Source organism: Lipophrys pholis, assembly GCF_963383615.2.
Source record: "Lipophrys pholis genome assembly, chromosome: 14".
Classification (NCBI taxonomy): domain Eukaryota; kingdom Metazoa; phylum Chordata; class Actinopteri; order Blenniiformes; family Blenniidae; genus Lipophrys; species Lipophrys pholis.
Genome location: NC_137633.1, coordinates 11,693,390 through 11,713,716, shown reverse-complemented (window position 1 = coordinate 11,713,716; position 20,327 = coordinate 11,693,390). Strand labels below are relative to the sequence as shown.

General features: G+C 45.3%; 3 protein-coding genes across 3 annotated transcripts; 1 reads left to right on the top strand and 2 right to left on the bottom strand.

Annotated features, from left to right (window-relative positions):
- Positions 1 to 902: 902 nt before the first annotated feature.
- pccb (propionyl-CoA carboxylase subunit beta) lies at positions 903 to 6,234 on the bottom strand. Its single transcript, XM_080480779.1, has 15 exons — positions 5,966 to 6,234; positions 5,054 to 5,173; positions 4,889 to 4,957; positions 4,737 to 4,793; positions 4,500 to 4,613; positions 3,889 to 3,999; positions 3,640 to 3,748; positions 3,417 to 3,537; positions 3,243 to 3,324; positions 3,017 to 3,140; positions 2,793 to 2,900; positions 2,307 to 2,407; positions 2,030 to 2,128; positions 1,833 to 1,932; positions 903 to 1,742 (listed from the first exon to the last, which is right to left on the bottom strand). Exons 1-15 carry the CDS (start codon positions 6,209 to 6,211, stop codon positions 1,621 to 1,623), a joined length of 1,683 nt encoding a protein of 560 aa, XP_080336905.1. The 5' UTR covers positions 6,212 to 6,234; the 3' UTR covers positions 903 to 1,620.
- A 1,985-nt stretch (positions 6,235 to 8,219) lies between these two features.
- msl2a (MSL complex subunit 2a) lies at positions 8,220 to 11,960 on the top strand. The gene is made up of 3 exons (XM_080479459.1): positions 8,220 to 8,930; positions 9,686 to 11,091; positions 11,588 to 11,960. Exons 1-3 carry the CDS (start codon positions 8,789 to 8,791, stop codon positions 11,888 to 11,890), a joined length of 1,851 nt encoding a protein of 616 aa, XP_080335585.1. The 5' UTR covers positions 8,220 to 8,788; the 3' UTR covers positions 11,891 to 11,960.
- A 1,720-nt stretch (positions 11,961 to 13,680) lies between these two features.
- LOC308120186 (tumor necrosis factor ligand superfamily member 10-like) lies at positions 13,681 to 20,172 on the bottom strand. Its single transcript, XM_080480637.1, has 6 exons — positions 19,840 to 20,172; positions 18,251 to 18,394; positions 17,760 to 17,805; positions 17,556 to 17,672; positions 15,778 to 16,010; positions 13,681 to 15,081 (listed from the first exon to the last, which is right to left on the bottom strand). The coding sequence occupies exons 1-6, from the start codon at positions 19,951 to 19,953 to the stop codon at positions 14,872 to 14,874; spliced, it is 864 nt and encodes a 287-aa protein (XP_080336763.1). The 5' UTR covers positions 19,954 to 20,172; the 3' UTR covers positions 13,681 to 14,871.
- Between the last annotated feature and the right edge of the window lie 155 nt (positions 20,173 to 20,327).

Sequence of the window (20,327 nt, the reverse complement as noted above, 5' to 3'; positions counted from 1 at the left end):
TAATAAAACAAAATCTGTAATCGATTTGCGAACTGGAGTTCGTGTCCTCATTTCGAAATGAAAAATGGCTTCCAGCTTGATCTTGACAGTTTACTCTTGATCTTTATACGGCGGGATCGTGAAATACCACAACATCACAGGTTTTCTGGACGGATTTATCAAGTGAGATTCAGCCTGTTTTAGATGTTCGGGCACATGGACTTTAGTTCATATGGAACGAAGCAAAGCTTGCTGGGTCACACTGAACCAGAGGAGCCGTTTGTTTTTCCAGCATGTGCTGTTGTTTTGTCAGTCTGCCATCGAGACCAGATTAAATAGACAAAATTACCTTTTATCATGAAGCAGATTGGGAGGTTTTCATTTCATTGAAATGACATTAATAGTTCACCAAGTGGAAAACATTTCCATGTCTGGGAATTATATTTGAATGCTGTCACACTCCCAGTGGGAAGTGGAAAACAAAATCTTGGCGTTTGAGCCAATAACTTTAAATTGTGCTCTTTGTAGACCCACATAGTTTAAGTGAAAATAGCCAGACTTCATCAGCGCGCTCATCGTTTGATCGCTACAAATAAACCTCAGTATTTCCAAATGTGAAGTAGAAACACAAGCGTCACTAAATGCAGATTTCCCACTCGTAGGTGGGAACTTCCTACAAGATTCATCCTCCAACATGCAGGATCATGAACTGGAACTTGACCTCACGCTGAACCAACTCCCTGACCTGAATCACACTCTGTATTCGTTAGAAGAGACTGCAGCTGCAACCGATTGGAATCTGGATAAAAAAGGAGACCCCAAGATGGAAAAGCATGCAGCCTCATGGCTGAGACACACCAGACTTGGACCCTCGCTACAGGCTCACCTGCAGACATCCACACACACACACACACTCGGCACATAAGACCCAAGACGCACGGTTTACTCAGAATCACATCATTTGTATTTGTCAAATCAGACGGGCGTCAAGTACAAATAGAAAGTGATGCACTGCCAGATGTGAATAAAATCCACATGGTGTCCAGTTCATGATGGCGGAGCAGAGCCTGCCACAGAGGAAAGGCACGGGTCCTGGCTGAGAGAAATACTTCTCATGACCTAAAAAGGGAAGGATCCACACGGCAAGTGCATTTAAAAAGAAATGCACCGTTAAAAAAAACTAAATACAGTACAATAATAACTGTATACGACTACAGTATATTTCACTACAAATGATGACAGTTGCATGATTTTTAACCCCTCTGATTTAACTGCGTCTTTGAAATGTCAAAGAAAGTCAACAGTGGAGGCCAATATGGCCGCTGCCGACGTGACGATTCATTCAGAATATGTGACTATTCAATACAGGTCATGTGAAGTGTTTCAGGTCTCAACGATCACAACGTGACGATACGCATCCCGCCGCTTCCTCCAAACCCAGAAAAAGAAACTTCACACAGTTCAGAAGACAAGCAGTGAGGCCTGGGAGTCACACACCAGAGGAGTGATCTTTACCATCTCCTTTGAGCGAGGAGATGGGATGGCATGAGAAATCTGCGTGGCGGGCTTCCAGAGCTGTCGTTAACGGGTACCGGTGGAGTTGGGCAGTAGGAGTCAGTATTGAAACACTGCGGGCGCGTTTCACAGGGGAATGTTGGCGTGCTTCTTCCAGGGGTTGACCTGCTTCTTGCTGGCCAGGACCTCCAGGTCTCTGCAGATCTTCCTGCGAGTGGTGGCCGGCTCGATGATGTCGTCCACGAAGCCTGAAACCAGAGCCAGGAGAGGCTCGCGTGAGATAAAACACACGAGGATGAAAGACTCCAAAAGAAGGAAAGCATTCGAAGCGGATTTACCTCTGACGGCAGCTGGGAAAGGGTTGGCAAACTTCTCCACGTATTCGGCCTCTGCTTCAGCCTGGTTCTCCTTTCCTCTGAAGATAATCTGAACGGCACCCTGAGAAGGCAGAGAATCATCTGGGATTGGCTCCGGAGGCCCAAAGCTGGAAAAACCAGTGTATAGAAGCTGGACGGACGGAGTGTGTTTTTTTCACCTTGGCACCCATGACGGCCACCTCGGCGCTGGGCCACGCGTAGTTCACGTCTCCTCTCAAGTGTTTGGAGCTCATCACGTCGTAGGCTCCTCCGTACGCCTGGAATACGGAGCTCAGACGTTACAACGCTTTTTATCTGAATCAAATCTGCACTCGGTAAAATTCAAAGTCAAGAAATTCTTTCAGTGATTGCTTTCATTGCGGGGCGTCTACACGAGCACAGCTTTAAATCGAAGCTCATCGGTCCAGGCTTGAACCTGCACACACACACACACACCTTTCTGGTGATGATGGTGATTTTGGGGACGGTGGCTTCAGCGAAGGCGAACAGCAGCTTGGCTCCGTGTCTGATGATGCCTCCGTACTCCTGAGCCGTACCTGGCAAGAGCGGCCACGGCAGTTACTACACATGTACAGAAGAGGCTACTTTTTTTTTTTACAATATTTACAATATTTTAAAATCTTAAGATCGCTGCAACCAAAGGAGAGCTTTTATTTTGTTGTATTCTGATTTCCTTGACAGAAAAGGCATCAGTTATATTTTTTCTATTCCAGAGAATATTTAGGCAAAATAAATCAAGTTGAGAAACTTCTACAGTCGAGTTTCTTTGGTTATAGAGATTTTGTTGTGTAACTGAATTTTCCATTTGTACCAATGAGGCAAAGACTGACAATATCAAAACTAGGAGGACTCTTCCGAGGAAAATTTTGAGTCCAACTGAGATTAAAAACGACTCGTACAGGGGTTTCTTTTTAAGAATACCTGGCAGGAAACCCGGAACATCCACAAAGGTGATGATGGGAATGTTAAAAGCATCGCAGAAGCGAACAAATCGAGCTCCCTTCACTGAAGAATTAATGTCCAAACATCCTGAGGGAGAAAGAGAAAGCAGACTTAACAGCAGGAACAACGTCTCCCAGGATGCTGCTTTTGAGAATTATTCTGCTTTTCTAACTTCATGACGATTCTCCACATATTTCACTCACCAGAGGCCACTTTGGGCTGATTACCCACAATGCCTACAGTGCGTCCGTTCATTCGGGCAAATCCCACCACGATGTTTTTGGCGTAGTTGGGCATGATCTCAAAGAAGTCTCTCTCATCCACAATCTGGGAAAATATTTAAGGAATAAAAAAAAAAAATTTACTAATTGCTGAGCGGAATATGTTGATAGTGTGTGTGAGTGTGTGTGTGTGTGTGTGTGAACATACAGTGTGAACGATGTCCAGCATGTCGTAGGCCTTCGTCGACTCGAACGGGACGATGGTGTCCAGTGACGGGACCAGACGATCGCTTGACGGAGAAAGAAAATTAACGATGAATTTAAAAGAAAAAAGAAAGAAAAAGCGACAGTCCCAGTGAGGAGTTGCTGGTTCACTGCTCACCTGGGGTCGTGGCACTCCCTGATGGGAGCCGCGTCCTGATTGCTGAGAGGCAGGAAGTTGAAGAACTCGCGCAGGTTGAGCAGAGCCTCGACGTCGTTCTCAAACGCATGGTGGGCAACGCCTGGAAATACAGCAAAAACACCAAGTATTCATTCGAATGTGCACTTTCTAAGACGAGAAAGCAAAAGTCAGGAGGCTTTGCTCCTGGGGAACGCAGACTGACCCGACACAGATGTGTGAGTTTTGGCTCCACCGAGCTCCTCCTGGGTCACGTCTTCATTGGTGACAGATTTCACAACATCGGGGCCTGTGATGAACAGATACGACGTGTCCTGCACACACACACACACACACACACACACACACACACAAACATGGCTATTCATGTACTCTAGTATCACTTCTTCTGGTTGGACTTTACGTGACTGATTTTCGCCGCTGAAATTAAAAGTGTACTGAAGCGAGTCCTTACCTTAACCATGAAGGTGAAATCTGTCAGGGCGGGCGAGTACACGGCTCCTCCTGCACACGGACCCATGATGAGTGAGATCTGAGGGACAACTCCTGAAGCCAACACATTCCTCTGCAACAGAAATGTGTTTGGTTTTTTTTCTAATCAAACTTTGCACATAACCAGAAGTGTGGCAGCCGAAAGACTCCAAGGTTTTCATCTGAAGAAATAAAGCTAAGCAGTTAAGGCTGAGCTGGATGCAACATAACGCATGTTGGATCAGCATTCTGATGTTTTTAAACCAGCCAAGAACAAACTGACAGCCAATAATATGACTTAAAGTGCCAGAAGACTGCAGGAATTTATCAAATACGCACATCGAGTACAAACAACCGGCGAGAACGCAGAGCTTGTAAAGGCCGTCACGTCCCGTGTTTGGTCAGTTTATAGCGCTTTGTTGCACGCCGCATCCACACACCCTTCAATCGGACAGCTCCAGAGCGAGTCAGCAGAAATACTGAAGCACGCTTTTTCGCGTGACAAGAAATAATGCTCTAATTTACTGCGAGCGTTAAGTTTCCTGATTAAAGAGTCGGTGCGAAGTACGACTGACGGCACAGAAACACTCATACCAGGAAAATATCTGCGTATCCAGCCAGAGATTCCACTCCTTCCTGGATCCGAGCGCCTCCGGAGTCATTGAGGCCGATGACGGGCGCCCCGACCATCATGGCCTGGTCCATAATCTTTGTTAAAAAAAAATAAAATAGGGGGGAGCACATCACAGAAAGCAGAGGAAGGAACCGACACAATCGTTCCTATTCTTACAGCTGACGAGCAACTTTAGGAAATGTTGTGTGTCCATTTACCTTACAGATCTTCTGTGCATGAGCTCCAGACAAACTGCCACCAAACACAGTGAAGTCCTAAGAAGACAGCGCAGAGGGGAAAGCCAGTATGAAACCGGCTCAAGTTTCGTTTGCTCCACTTCAAACTTTCTGTTATGTAAAATGTGCCGCACCTGACTGAAGACATAAACCAGCCTGCCATTGATCCTGCCTCGGCCGGTCACAACACTGTCACCAGGGAACTAAAACAGAGAAGGAACCTCAGTGAAAACATTCAAAAGAAAAGAAAAAGGTTTCGGTGTGTGTGTGTGTGCGTGTGTGTGTGTGTGTCCTGCTACCTTGTTTCTGTCCTGCTCCATGCCGAAGTCGGCGCAGCGATGCTCCACAAACATGTCGGACTCCTCGAAGGAGTCGGGGTCAAGCAGGAGCTGCACTCGCTCCCGGGCTGTCAACTTACCCTGCAGCAGGAATCACATTTACAAACACCGTTACATAACATCATCCTCTTAAACTGATCAGTCATTGTTAAAGATATTCAAAAAGAACAAATATATATATATATGTATTTAAAACAACATTGTATGGTCATTTGGAGGCTGTTATATTACAGAGGTTATTCTTTCTCAGAGCGGTGGGCTGCCATGGTGTGGTGCCCGGTGGGCTGCTGGGGGTTAAAGGTCTTGCACAGCTGTAACCTGTCAGATTAAAAGCTTTTCAAAATTCATTGTGTTGGGCCACTGTGGTCACTTTCACATGTCATATCATTTTCTGTTATTTAATAACACTTTACAATATGCAAATATATATAAATATCAGTATACTGATCCTCAGATGACACTACAGGGTGTGTGTGGCGTCTCAATGGATGATCTATAAAAGGTTTAAAGAGAAATAAGTGTGATTTGAAACAATAACTTGTTATTGGAGGAGCTCTGAGCTCTGCGTGACACGCTGATAATAACTGACTCATAGCGTCACCTGCTGTTGTGGAGGGCAGATGTAAATATATAGTCAAAGTTCTGTTCAAGTGTGTGTGTGTGTGTGGGGGGGGGGGGGGGGGGGGGGGGGGCGACAATGGCACATTATTAACCTGTCAGTGTCTTTAGAGCCCTTGAGCCAGGCATTCACCACGCAACCTCTGAAAGTTCAGCGAATTTTAAAGCAATCGGAAGTGTGTGTCATACAGAAATGTCCTCGTGTGTAGTGAGTAAAACAGATTCACATGTTGTCGGGGTGTTTTGAGACTTCACCTTCTTGTGCTGTGCTTCGATTCTCTTCTGACCTCCTCCGACCAGCGCCGCTTTCCGCTTCTGCTCGATCCGCTCCCTAACGGACAGATGGCCCACCGAATACCACCGGCGGTCCCGCTGCACAGCCGTCTGCGGTGCTGCCGCACACACCGCGCCATATTTCACCTGCGCCAGACCCCTGAAGGAGACCCTCAAGCCGTTGATGAGTCGGCAGCTAGTCCGAGCCACACTGAAGGCCGCCATCATTACCGAGCGACTTCCAGGATGACAGAGGTGACGGGCTGCGATTTCAACCAATAGAAAATAGGGGGCGAGTTCTCTCGGCCAATCAGAAACAAGGAATGAGCTTCACTCGAGGGAGGGGCGGGACCTGCATTTGTGTGTTACCTGAAAGTCAAGTAGGAGGGACTTTTTGTCCTGAGTTTGTTCTGTCAGGTAAAACTTGGAGCACAAAGTACAACGTTCGAAGGAAACGGGTTAAGGCATTAAGTCTTCATCAAATGTGTGTTTTTGATCTGTGAGGGAAACCCAGAATGAGCCCATGCACAAGGAGAACATGCAAACTCCTCACAGAGGCATGACTCTTTTTGAACCCACAACATTATTATTGTTATTATTATTAATTCCTCAAATTATCTCATTTGAGGAGATATTTATGTGACCAACTGGAATTCACTTTCGCACACAGACAACACACTGCAATTTAAATGAAGTGATTGTGGAAGCTCGATGGGTTGATATCCTTAAGTATTTGTTCTATTCACAATGCTATTGTTTATTTTCATATAATATCTTTGAATGTCTAAAGAGCGTGTCCTGTATCTGTTCATATAAAGTACATAAAAAAAAAGTAAAGGTTATGTCTCTCACTAATGCTGACTGCAAAGACTCAAACCAGTCTACACATGTCAGGTCCTGCTGAGCTCAGCACTGTTGTAATTTGTACCTTACACACACATATACCTTAAATGTATTCACATTAAGTTTGTACTATTATAACATACAGATTACAGACATGAGGAGCAACAAAAATATCAAAAAGACAGCTTAGTTGTACATCAAAAATGTACAACTAACCACTTTAATCATCCGTCATCCCTTAGCAGTTTATTATGTTGCTCATATAGATCTATTTGAACTTTACTCATGTTTTGGATGTTTTTTAAATTTGCCATTCCTGTTCGTCCACAAATCAACTCCTTTTGCTGATGCACAGTGAAATTAATTTCTTATCCCGACCCTTTTTAATACTTCACATTTGGTTTTTCTTATTTATAGTCCATTGTTGTGAGGCAACTGCTGGTTATTTAGTCTGTAGATGAATAGTCATGAAATTGACCACATTGTTTTACTTGAAGGTCCTTCATTGTATGGGTAGTGGATTATTTGAAACTACAGTTATTCATACTAAGATATGAAGAGGTTAGAAATATTTTTATATTTAGATACATTTTGATGATATGAGTCATAAAATCTTTGTGAAATGTCACAATTCCCTTTTTTACTTTTCTTTTCAGTTTTTTTTTTTTTTTTACTATTTTTTATTTATCCAGTGCACGACACAGACGTCAAGTACATTTAGGAAAACAATTTATTTTGTTTTATAACATTTCACGAACTTAAAATATCAACATTTTCCTTACTACAAACAGCACATATTTGTGTTTGCATTTTGGTTACTTTAAGAAAACCCACTGGAAATGTCCTGACATATTGTACAAGAACTAAATTATATTTTCTAATTTAAGTAGTAAATAATTAAGCAATTCAGTGGGTGTCTTCTTAAGACTTAAGAATGTATTTAATGTTGCAGTTGATTGCAAACGTTTTAAGTATTTGTGGCTTATATTGAGACACCTGGCGCGCGGCGCGGAGGTCTTGTGCACCCCGGTAACCACGGTAACTGCTGGCGGAAATCTCGCGTGATGACCGCGCTCGTGAAGAGGGGCTGGTGCGAGGAAAAGTGGAAAATCGAATGATTGATGCATTTGTGAAACGGCCAGTGAGCTATGTTTCGATCACGGATCGACAAGTGTTACAGTAAAACGTACAAACAATTCTGGGGATTACAGTTGGCAGCTCGCTCTGGGCCCCTCTGAGTGAGGAATAAGACGAGCGGCAGCGAGACACTGTGACGGTTGAGTCTTCGAGAGCTAATTTGCTCGCTATGCTAACGCTAGCAGGTTAGCTTTGTTTACATCAAGAGCGCGCCTGCTGACCGTTTGCTCGTTTCAAACCCGACAAACGCGGGATCGTAGCAGCACCTGGCGACTCGTTTGAGCACCGGAGAGGACGCGGCGTTGGACGGTGTATGGACTTCATGGCTATCACTGGCCATCTTCTCTGGAGAACGTTTTGACTGATGTAGTACGCTAACGGTAGCTTCACGATGCTAACCCTTTGATCACCCGATTCAACGCTGGCCCCCGGGCTGTGTTGGCCGTGTGAGCTACTATTGCCAGGCGCCTAATTGGTTCTCGCCAGTGCAATATTTATTTGTCGTCTGTAAACGTTGTTGGTTAAAAGCAACGCCTGACGGGACCAGTGATGCTAACTCTAGCTAGCCGCTTTGCTGAGCTAGCTCCCGTTGTGCGCGTTTCGTGGTGCCTACTCTACTGTAACCGTTATCTCATGTTGTGCAGGTTATTAATTCAAGAATAATCCCCGCATTGGCACGCTGGAGTGACAGTGTGTTGCACCGACTGGATATTGTTGTTTTTTTTATTATTATTATCATCCATTTTCATCACACCGAGATTTGGCTGGTGTATTCTTCTCTGAGAGCGGCTGGATTTTCATCGTGAGGCTGCGGAGTTTACCGCTATGGACCCTCCTAATGCAACCGCTCTGTACGTGTCTGCCAGCCGGGCTGTGCTGCAGTGCGACCCTCGGCAGCCTCACACCTTCGCAGAGATGTACAAGTTACTGCCCTACTTCCGACAGTCCCTCGCCTGCCTCGTCTGTGGTAAGCATCCCGAGAAGAGTCGCATTCGCTCCGACCGCCGTTTCGTGTCACCTCGCTGCAGAAACAGCCTTAATGTCGCATTGTGATCTGCCTGTTTAGGGCCAGAACAACCATTGCACTGAATAATCGCACTATTGATAATGACAGTCGTGCAAGTTGAGGTGGTTTGTTGTGCTCACTCTGCACCGGCGTCACCGTGGCAACCGCGCGTGAGCCCCGGTCATCCGTCCTGCTGACGGCTCCTCTGTTGTTGTGCCTGCTGCAGAGCCATGTGTTTCCTATGCCCGCTTTATTTTCGCACCCACCGTTAAGAAACTGCAAATGTTGTCAAAATGAAACAACATTTCTGACATCTTTATATGAGTTTCTGCTGTCGTGGAAATCCTTCAGCTGATTGGTTGTTTTGGTGTTGGAAACAGTGGAAAAAATGCTTGAAGTGACTGTAAATTGCACATCATCTTTATACTAAACAGTATTAGGGTCTTTAAGTTAGTTATTATTTGCTATTGCATCTACTGGTGAAACTAGTTCAAATCCAACACACTGATTGCAGGTTCTCCATGTATGATTTGTTGGCCACACAGAATAACATTTGAAAGCTATGCTACATTGTTGTTGTTTTTAAATGTGCTTTCAAATGAGTAAATAGGTTCATCCTTAAATAAACGTCTGTATCAAACTCTGCTCTATAATATGAAATTGTGTTGAAACCGTTTGAACCATAACCATCCATCTTCCCCTTATGTTCCCCTTAGGTAAACTTCTCCAGGATCCCATCTCAACAGCAAACCCCGAGTGTCCACATTACGTCTGCCTAGGCTGCAAAGGCAAGAAGATGCAGATCAGGTTGGCCTGCAACCGCTGTAAGGACTATTCCTGCTTCCAGGAGAACAAACAGGTGTCTTTATTGGTGCAGTGCTACAAGAAGCTCTGCCTCTATGTGACTCATTCGGCGTTGCTGCAGTCCATCAGCAGCCATGTAGGAGGGTCTCCGGAGGTTATGGCCCTGCTGGAAGAAGTCATGTCACACAAAGAGGAGCTGGAGATAGAGGACCAAAGCTTAGCACAAGAAGATGTGAACCCCTCTGCTGTGGAGTCACTGACCCCCACTGAGGCCCCACCTGCTCCCGCAGCGCTGTCAGCAGCACCCCAGAGCTCCTCCTCTGACCCTCCCTGTTCGGTCGCAGCGCAGGAATGCAATGGAGGAGTCCTGGAGGAACTAGTACCTTCTTCTCCCGAGCTCGAAGTGTGTGAGCTGATCGAAGAGCAGCCACAGGCAGGACTGTCTGTTTCCAATGCTGCATGTGGTGGTTTGGAACTGAGTCTGACCACTGAACCTTTAGCCCCGACACCAGGCACTGTGTGCTCACTCAGGGATGGGGAATCTAGTAGCAGGGAGCTGGAGGAGGGGGAGGTGTTGCTTCTCAGCGTGGAGGAGGTTTTACAGACCTTGGATCCCCTTCAGCCCGGCCGGGACTCGCTTCATACACAGTCAGAAAGGACGCACACTCACACAAACATAACCGCGGACAGAACACACACTCAAATGTACATCCAGCTGGATGCAGCTCACGACTACACACAGATTCCAACCGACAGGACTAACACGGTGACGGCTCATGGTGCTCATATACACTTATCATCCTTCGATCCTCCACCAAACTCCAAGCCCCCGCCAGTCCGCCTTAATCGAAAACGGTCTCGTTCAGAGAGCGACAGAGAGAAGGTGAAACCTCTCCCGATCGCCTCCATCCTGCAGGGCTCATCCAATCAACACACTCCAAACCTCTCGCACACACTACACACACAGCCACCTGCACCCACCCTGACTGTACCAGCCCACGCATACTCATCCCTCTCCAACGGGGCGCCTCTTAAGCCCAGTCGCCCCGCGCCAAACTACAATAAAGGTGCTCGGAAGCACGTGGAGCCGAGTCTGAAGAAGCCCCACGCCAAGGCGCGTAGCAGCGGAGGCACCAAGACCAAGGACCGGAGCAAAGACCAGCGCTTGATGGCAGGCTGCCTGGTTCCCTCGGCACCCGTCAGGTCCCATTACAAAAAGCCGGTGGAGAAGAAGGGATGCAAATGTGGCAGGGCCACACAGAATCCATCAGTGTTGACCTGCAGGGGGCAGCGATGTCCCTGTTACTCAAACCGCAAGGTGAGGCCCAGACCTGTGTGTGACAGCAGCAAACTGAATACATTTTGTTTAACTGTAATCAAGCAAGTTTTTTTTCTTTATCTTGTTCAGGTTTGTGACAATTTTTACTTAAAAGTTTTCATGTTCTTCATGTTTTACTTCCACAGTCCAAAGTAATTTTTTTACTCAAACTACCCATAGGAATGAGCGTGTGTGGTTGTGTCTCTGTATTTATCCTGTGATGGACTGGACATGTGTCCACTATGCGTCTTTCCCTCATCATCAGCTGGGATTGGCTCCAGCAACCCGCGTCACCGAGTTGGATGAAAAGATGGCTGGTTTAACATTTGCAGGTGTGGGGTATCTGAGGTGTCTGTAAGCTAAAGCCCCATTAAAGGAATGACTGTATGATTGAGAACGCACCACCTTCTGAAATGCGAAACCAGTTTTGCAGCTTACCTGCAGTGTCGAGCCGGTGCCCTAAGAGTGACGCTGTTGTGTTTTCCCCGTTTCTCAGGCGTGTTTGGATTGTATCTGTCGAGGTTGCCAGAACTCCTACATGGCCAACGGTGAGAAGAAGCTGGAGGCCTTCGCCGTGCCAGAGAAGGCCTTGGAACAGACGCGCTTGACGCTCGGCATCAACCTCACCAGCATCACAGCGGCCGCGGCGCTCCGCAACCCGGCGACCACCAGCATTCGCGCAAACACACTCCTCAACGTTGCCACGGCAACGGGGACTCCCGTGACCACGGCCTTCCTGTCCCCCAGCCCGCCGCAAGAACCCAGCTATGAGGACAGCCTGGAGCTGCTGATTGGATGAGAGGCTGGGACTCCAAAAATAAACAGCTCGGTGCTGATTGAATGTGACGGCTGATCATTGTGTCTGTCAGACAACCTGTACCCCCTCCCCCTTCCTGTGGGGAGGTGATCTAAGGCAGCTATGGGTCTGTTTTGTCCTGTAACCTGCTCTTTTTTTTTTTTGTTTTGTTTTGGAAAATGCTGAGTAGTAAGACTAGCATGGGTGTGCCAAAGCCTCCTGTATCGTGCCTGTGTGCCAGTTTGTGTTGTTGCCTGTCTGTAGTTGAATACTTATACTCAGTTCCAAGGCTGATCTGTATTTCAGATGTGCTTTTTTTTTTTTTTCCTCATTCATAGACCGCAGACATACTGTAAGAGGCAATAGAAACCCATACCAAGTTTTTGTGTATTCATTCACACAGTTCTAGACTGGAGTGTTTCTTTTTCTCATACTTGATGCATGATAACGTCTGCATCAGCATATCGAGGTCACAGCATTTTCCAGGTTTGAGTGTCACTCCCGGTAATGTTTAAGAAAAGCAGATTTGGTATCAGAACAGCACTCACTAACCCTTGAACATGTGTATGTTCACACCTTATTGATTGTTCTTGTGAGTGCTCTTTAGAGACTCGCACAAGACTGTTGGCCTTTTTTCTGTCTCATCAATTCATTCAGTCGTAGTACTGTCGCCCATTAACAAATTTGTCTTAATGAACTTGACTGATACAGGCATTGTTTAGGCAGCAGGATCATGCCAAAGCACTTGGCTGGCTCCACCGTTTCTGAGTGTGTGTGTGTGTGTGTTTGTGTGTTTGTGTATGTGCCTGCTGAGATTTACTGTAATGTGAGTGGGGAGGCAGGCGGATGGTTGTAAGCACTTAGTGTGACTGATTGGCCAAACTACAACCAAAACCATTCTTGGTTAACAAAGCAATAGGAGCACCAACAAGGAGCCTCCCAGATCCCGTGCACACACAGTTGTTTACAGTATTTGCCATTATTGACTTTAACTGACTTGTCTTCAACAAGAATACATGTTACTCTTTGATTCTACGTTTGTATATGACCCCATGTGTGTGTGTATAGGTTAACTTAAGCCATAGGTTGTCATCACCAGGGCAAAATATCCTCCGTGTGTGCATTTCTTCCCCAGTTGTCGTGTCCCGATCCACCAGAGACTGACTCGGAGACTATTTTTGATAACAAGTGTTTGGAATCTGTTATCACTTGTGTTATGGGTTGGATCACATCGAAGCCGGTCTATAACCCAAGAGGCCAAGTGTCGTCCATATTTGTGTTTACGTCACCTGTAACTACACTATGTTTGTCAGTCCAGTCATTTTGACCAAAAACAGACTGAAAAGAGGGAATCTGACCAAACAAACATGTAGGTTCTCCTCTTAATGACCAGGAAGTAGCAGGCGGATTACAGTATGATCAGCAACTATAATCTTTCTTCCTGTGTGTGTGTGTGTGTGTGTGTGTGTGTGTGTGTGTGTGTGTGTGTGTGTGTGTGTGTGTGTGTGTGTGTGTGTGTGTGTGTGTGTGTGTGTGTGTGTGTGTGTGTGTGTGTGTGTGTGTGTGTGTGTGTGTGTGTGTGTGTGTGTGTGTGTGTGTGTGTGTGTGTGTGTGTGTGTGTGTGTGTGTGTGTGTGTGTGTGTGTGTGTGTGTGTTTTCTAAATGTATTTCTTTTGGGCATTACTTGAACCCTGGTTTTTGTTTTTAATGTAAAAGCTCTTGTTTGAGGAGTGACTATTGTTGCTGAAACATTCACTGCCATATTATGAAAAACATGTAATACAACATGAAATAAATGATAGTTTTTTACTTTTTCAGTTTTTTGCCTTTTTGTGTAGAGGGGTGAGGTTATCAGACTGGAGCACCAGTCCACAGAGGGCACCAACTGATCACACCTAAACTAGATGAACACAGACTTTCTACACACTGTTCATGAGAAGCGATGTAAACAAATGCGCTTGGTCTCCGCTGCAGTCATGTTTTGCACAACATGCACATACTCCAAATTCAACCACAGCAATCACATCACAGCCTGGTTTAATTAGCGTGACAAGTGTGAACTCACCATGAAAACATGATCTCTGTGTACTGATCAGATATTCATTCTTTAGGGATGTCAAAAATGTCTTGACCAATACAACCTGTAATTATAGAGAATAAAATCACAAACCGCACATATAGTTGCTTGAAAGGAGATCAAAGTTACTGGGATCTATATTCCAAAAAACAGAATCTCTTCACACATTCTTCAGACAATTATGCGATAGGTCTGCTCCTGAAATTGTGCCAGCTAATCAAGTGTAAATGTGTTAAATCATTTTTAATACACAGCACATCAAAGGTCAGAGCTTCACTTTTTGGCTGCAACACAATCATCCACGACATTGCACAAAAGGAATTCAGCCATAAATACTGTAAACAAATAACAAGCTTCCTAATACTCAACATGTACAATTATGTCCGTTTTTTTTTTTTTTTTAACTTAAATAAAAGATCAGTGTCCAGAGTCTGACGCTGCTCTCATATTCCGAGAACAACAAATCACAAACTGACTGTTCCACCTGCAGGCGAAACGAATCACTTCGATTCACACGGGAGTCAAACATCTCATCTGTGTCTCCTGTGCTGCTGCTGCTGCTGCCGCCGCCGCTGCTGCAAGTGCTCTTTCAATGCCGCACTTCACCACAGTGATACAGTAGGTTCTGTTAACCGGTTTCAAAAACAGAATTATTTCCTTTGAAGTTCAACTGTGACCAATTAGAAGGTCGACGCTGGGGCGAATAAACATCTCTTCCTCCTTGCTGTCCTCGCTGCAGCTCAGTTGGATCACAAGCGTCAAAACTCCTCGATCCAGAAGAAGTCCCCTGCCTGTGCTGTCCTCCTTCCCTTCGCTTCTCGTCCCATATATTCCGACAGCCATTCACGTTCTCAAGCAACACCGCCGCTGCTCGTGCTTCTTTATGTTTCAGTCTCAGACGTCTCCTCTATCCCACCAAGAACGCCCCAAAGTAGCTCGCCCTCCCGTCCATCTCCATGGCGCTGGCGTTGCTCACACTGATGAAGAGGCGGTCGGCGGGCTGGAGGAAGGCAGTGCCGGCCTGATGCAGAGAGAAGAGGCCCGGCTCCGGGCCGCGAGGCCAGCACGCGCTTCGGGACGACTTCATCAGCAAGATGGGCACCGTGTAGGAACTCATCTGTGGGAGCCAGCACAGGAAATAAATCAAATCCCGCTCTTAAGAAGCATGAGCTCATCTTCATTTGATTGGCTTTCATTTTCAAGTGAAAAGGGCAGTGAAGCTGCATTTATGTTGCCATCCAGCAGATATCGTTTCCTTCACACAGGAGAACAGCAAACTGTCTATTCAGCAGCGAGTCAGTGAAACTTATCCAGGATTAGAACCTGGTACTTTACACTTAAATGACAAGACATAACTTCCTGCACTGTCACATCCCTGGGATGAATTGAAATGAAGACTTAATAATAATAAAAATAATAATAATAATTTAATTAGTTATGGTCTCATTGAGTTAGTCTTTTGTTTATGCCTTTACAGATGACCCATTTTAGTCTGTTATTGGAAAGAGTGATTTTAGGTGTGTAAAAATATTGTTTAAAATCACATGGTTTCCTCAAAATGTATTTATGGGGGGAAATGATGTGTTTTTCCACAGAAAGAATGAAGAATGTTCAGTCATTATTCCTCCTGTGATTTGTGCCTATGTTCAATATGGACATAAAACATATGGAAATAAAAACATCAACTGGCTCTGAGGTGCAGACATCTGCATAAACAGATTTTAATTGTCTGACTGAGACGGGAACGTGGACCTCGGCTGCTGTGATTAAGTATCTTCACCGATTCCATGTGTGAATGTCCATAAAGCTTCACCTTCTTGTAGATGTACTGGACCAGCTGCGCCTCTTCTTCCACCTTCACGTCCCCCTCCGTCTCCCCTGTGGACGGGAGTCTGAAGTAGGTCTGAGCGTAGATGTAGTAGAGGCCTGCTCTGGGCACCAGCAGCTCGCCTCCCCGCAGCTCCATGTTCTCCAGAAAGGAGGGGCCTCTCTGGCTCTCCCACGCTCTGATGCGCTCTCCCAGGTAGCCCCTGCTGCTCCTCGAGCCTGCGGAGGCATGAATGATCAACACTTCCATATAGGCAAGTGTCGCCACCATTCCCTTCACTGCGTTGTCTGGAATGGTTAAGTTTACAGTGTTGCTGTGGACAGAATGAGAAACAAATGTTCGCAAAGCGTCTGAATACTGTTTACAGATGTGCCCACAAACCAGCAGGTGTGCCAGAGCAACAAGAGCTCCCCAGACAGCTGGACGTAATGCTCAGTTCTTCGCTACATTTACTTATTCTCTCTTTAAAGGTTTTAAACAACAGCCACATGGTAAAAAAGTACATTTGTTTTGCCCTCCAATGACTTTCTTTGTAGTGATTGTTTTTCTCAGACTGTGTACATTCTGTACATGCCAGATTTTGCAACAAGGTTTTTTTTTTTAATCAACCTTTCCTGTTAATTGCTGCCGTTGAGGGTCATCTTATTATTCAACGCAGCTCACGTGTCCTTGACTGCATCCATACACCACTACAATCTACATCTATATGTAAGAAAAACTGTAGACTGTCCATGTACGCTGCCTGTACCATCAAGTCAAACAAAAGAAGACACATCATACAGTGTTTTCAGCCATAGATCCACAAGGATGTCCTCTTATTGGAATCCTCAAACAATAATAAGCAATTTATCTCCAAAGGTTTTTGTAAATTTGCTGATTTGTAGCACTGGTGTAAAGCTAATTACTCTTTGATATAACATCTCCAATTGGTTGGGAAGTAGATTCATCTCTTTGCCATTGAGACATTCTCACATTCCTGTCAGAATATAATCTCAAGTTATCATTGGTCCAAAGATTTAGACAAAGGTTTATTCAACTCTGCAACATAAGCTCACCATTGTTAAGTCACGACCGAGGAGGAAAAGATGTTCATATTTCATCTGGAACAGCCAAAAATGACGGCGTCTACCTGCCTTAAGACCTTTTTCAATCTTGGAAGGTTCGCTGGACAGTGAGCAGACAGACACTATTGTGAGAGTTTAGAGGTGGAGACCTTTCTGATCCACATGAAAAGTTTTAACTACTTCTAGTGTTAGTCTAATGTCTAGTTTTAACTTCTAGTGATAACTAGAGGGAGTGCAGCAGCCATGGATTTGTTACTTTGCAATGTGACGAGCTTCTGTAAAGCAGGCATTGTAATTCAGCTTGTTGTGTGATCAGACATATAGTTGATCATATTGTTTAAGAGTTCAGAAATCAGCAATTTCAACATTATGTAATAGTCTGGAAAACACATTTCTTTTATACTTCCTATTTCCTGACAGAGAGCTGATCAGATCCTGACTCAGCCAAACAACGACCACGGGAATCTCCGGGTTATGAGAGAGCAGCTGCCATCTGCAGGTCCTGACAGACATGAAGGTATGAAGAGGTAACTGAATCTGAAAACAGTCTGGGAAGCCTCCGAGCAAATTCCTCACCGAGTGGCCCTGCAGCAGTCGGGCATGTAGGTGTTCCAATAGTGCAAACATATTGTTAAAAGTGTCCATTGCTCTGTATTGTATGTTGAATATTTCTATTCTGCTGAATCGAATGATCCTCACTCTCTGCTGGCGGCGGCTCAGTGGATGACACGGCCCCAGTCACATGTGCTGCAACCTTTGGAGGAGGGACTCCTTTGTTCCCCGGGCTCAGGACGGGCCGCACCCCCGTCAGCTTATCTGCGAAGGCCACATGAATTGCACATGTATTTCGGTGGAAAATAACCTTACAGCTGGCCATTAGTAGTGATGGATAGTCATTCTTACTTTTCACAGCATTCGACATCTCGTCCTGAAAGCTGTCCGCCATCCTCTGATTGAAAAGCCCAAAAAGAAATTAAGAGTTAGTGGTAAACATGCTGTAACTCATATAACCATTATAACTGAACTTATGTCATTACAATCAATAACATTTGGAAACACAAGGGAACCCGTGATTCATTCGGTGCTCATTGTGGTTAAACTGTGACGTCAGCTTTTGGCCAACTGGAATGATATTATTCCTCTTGTAAGTGAGTCAATGTGAAGTAGAAAAGTTGATGTTTTCATATTATGTTGTCAGTTCAGCTGTGATGTATGAACACATTGTACATCCCCCTCTGAAACAGTTCCAACGCTGCAGACGGATCATTCCTGAGCAACTTAAAAAGAAAAACCTCAGGAATCTGGTCCCCTGGTGTTTTTACTCTGATAAAAAACAGAGCTAATGAACCCTGCTCGGGGTAAATTAAACAAAGATGAATCAAAAAAAAAAAAACCTTCTCGATGTGGTAGTGGAGCTGTTGCGTGACCTGCCAGCAAGGGTCACTTCTTTTGTCCTCGTCTGCCCGCTCGTCGGATTCTGAGTGAAGATTCGAGTTTATCAGACAGGACACGCTGCTCCGCGAAAAACTCTCCTGCATCTGTCAAGTGTACGAAGGAAGTGAAAGCTGAAAGTCATTTAGCCAGATCCCTGTACATGTGACACTTTTATGAATGCATTTCAAATAGCTGTACATTGTGGATGCAAGTCGACAGCTTCTATTGCAAAGGCCAACGTTGTTTAACGTTCATCTACCGTGATCACGGGCAAAGGCAGGACAACACATGGGACAGATCAGCATTTCAGCACAGAGCGAAGCCAATCACACTCGTACCTGAAAGTCGTCCCTTCACCTCATTTCTCTCTGGAATGTGACAAACCAGGGGAAATGTTCTTCTTCATCACCTTTGGCAATGTTTTTTTTTATATATTTTTTTTATAAATAGATGAACTCTTTTTGTCACCACAGTGAAGATTTAAGTGTAACTCTACCATCAGCATTTTTTTCAGCCATCGACTGTGTTTACGCTTTTTCACAAAGAGGAAGAATTGCCCTGGACTCAACCCGGGGACCGTCTCACTGTGAGGCAAGGTGCGACGCACTTCTCCAGGGGTTCTCAAAGTGTGGGAGGAGGATGAGCGTTCCTCTGAGGTTAAAGCACATCAGCAACACCCCACCGAAAAGATTGAGAAGTAATAAATCATAATACATTTTATGTCTCGGGGGCCTTTCAGGAGACCCAAAATCACTTTAGACTATGAACAGGTTAAAATACAGTTTAAAAAATAGATAATTATGGATTTGCACTATATGCTTGTTGCAAAATATATATGTTTCTGAAGACTCTGTTGGTTAATCAGACAATAAATAAATCTCTTCTCATGCTAGTTTAAGGCTTTCAATTTGAAATCGGCTGCTCTTGTTTTGGATTTCGTGGTGGGAATTCACCTCCACGACACCTGAAGGGATTCATGAATTGTGTCTTTCGATACAATTATTCACAGTTTTTGTCCTCTGGAGTCAACGGGAGGAGAATATCATGTCAGAAATCTACATAACAATAACGTGATAAACTCCAAGCTGCCGCAGGTGTGCTTCAGCCAATCACGGGTGAAGGAGCCCTTTGACGTCACCCGTAGAAAAGGTTTCGGCACGCTTGTTTGAGCTCGTGAGGTCCGCGGACGCGTGAAACGTGTTTCTTCAGGGTGTCACTCACTGCCTCTCGGCTCGTTTCCTCTCATTGTTTTCTGTTATCCACTCGCCCCAAACTTTCTCCTCTGTCGCTGTGCAGCATTGTCAAGAAAGCAGAAACTCCCGCTGGGACTTTTACTGCCTCAACACACACTTATCTGCAATAGCGTTGGTTTATTCCTGAAGACACGTATTTGTATTGAAGCACATTCAATGTGTCGTAGAATAGGTGGGTTGAGTTCACATGTTGTTTTTAAAGCCGGATTGTATCTTTTTCCGGGTTGTTAACTTGACGTGTCAAACTTCGATTCCCATGCATTCGCTCCGACATGTGTCGCGAGGAGAAGTCTTACCGTGTTGAGGACTTTGTTGAAGTACATGAAGCTGACGGCCACCGCGATGGTCTGCAGGAGGATGGCAGCCAGTGTGATGAGCCCCAGGCACTGGACGGACGCAGAAATGGCCATAATAGTGGAACCGCGGCGTGACTGACTCCGTGTTCGAGCCGAGGGAGCAGGAGGGAAACACTCCCGAGCCAGAGGAAGAGCCAGGCAGGACAAGTCAGATCAAGCTTCTCTACTTTTCTCCGGAGAGAGAGAGAGAGAGAGAGAGAGAGTTGGAGGTGGAGCAGAGAGGAGGTATGGAGCATTACAACAGCCTCAAGATGTCACTGCAGCTTTTAATGCAACTTCAGGACGCATTCAAGTGTTGTGGTAAATGTGAACACTTTAATCTTGCCCCAAACACCCTCACAGTGAGCAAAAGGGGTATTTTTTTATTGTCTTTACACTTTTAGAGGTAGACTTCAGAGGGTGGAGTAGATGTGGGGGCTCATGCCTCA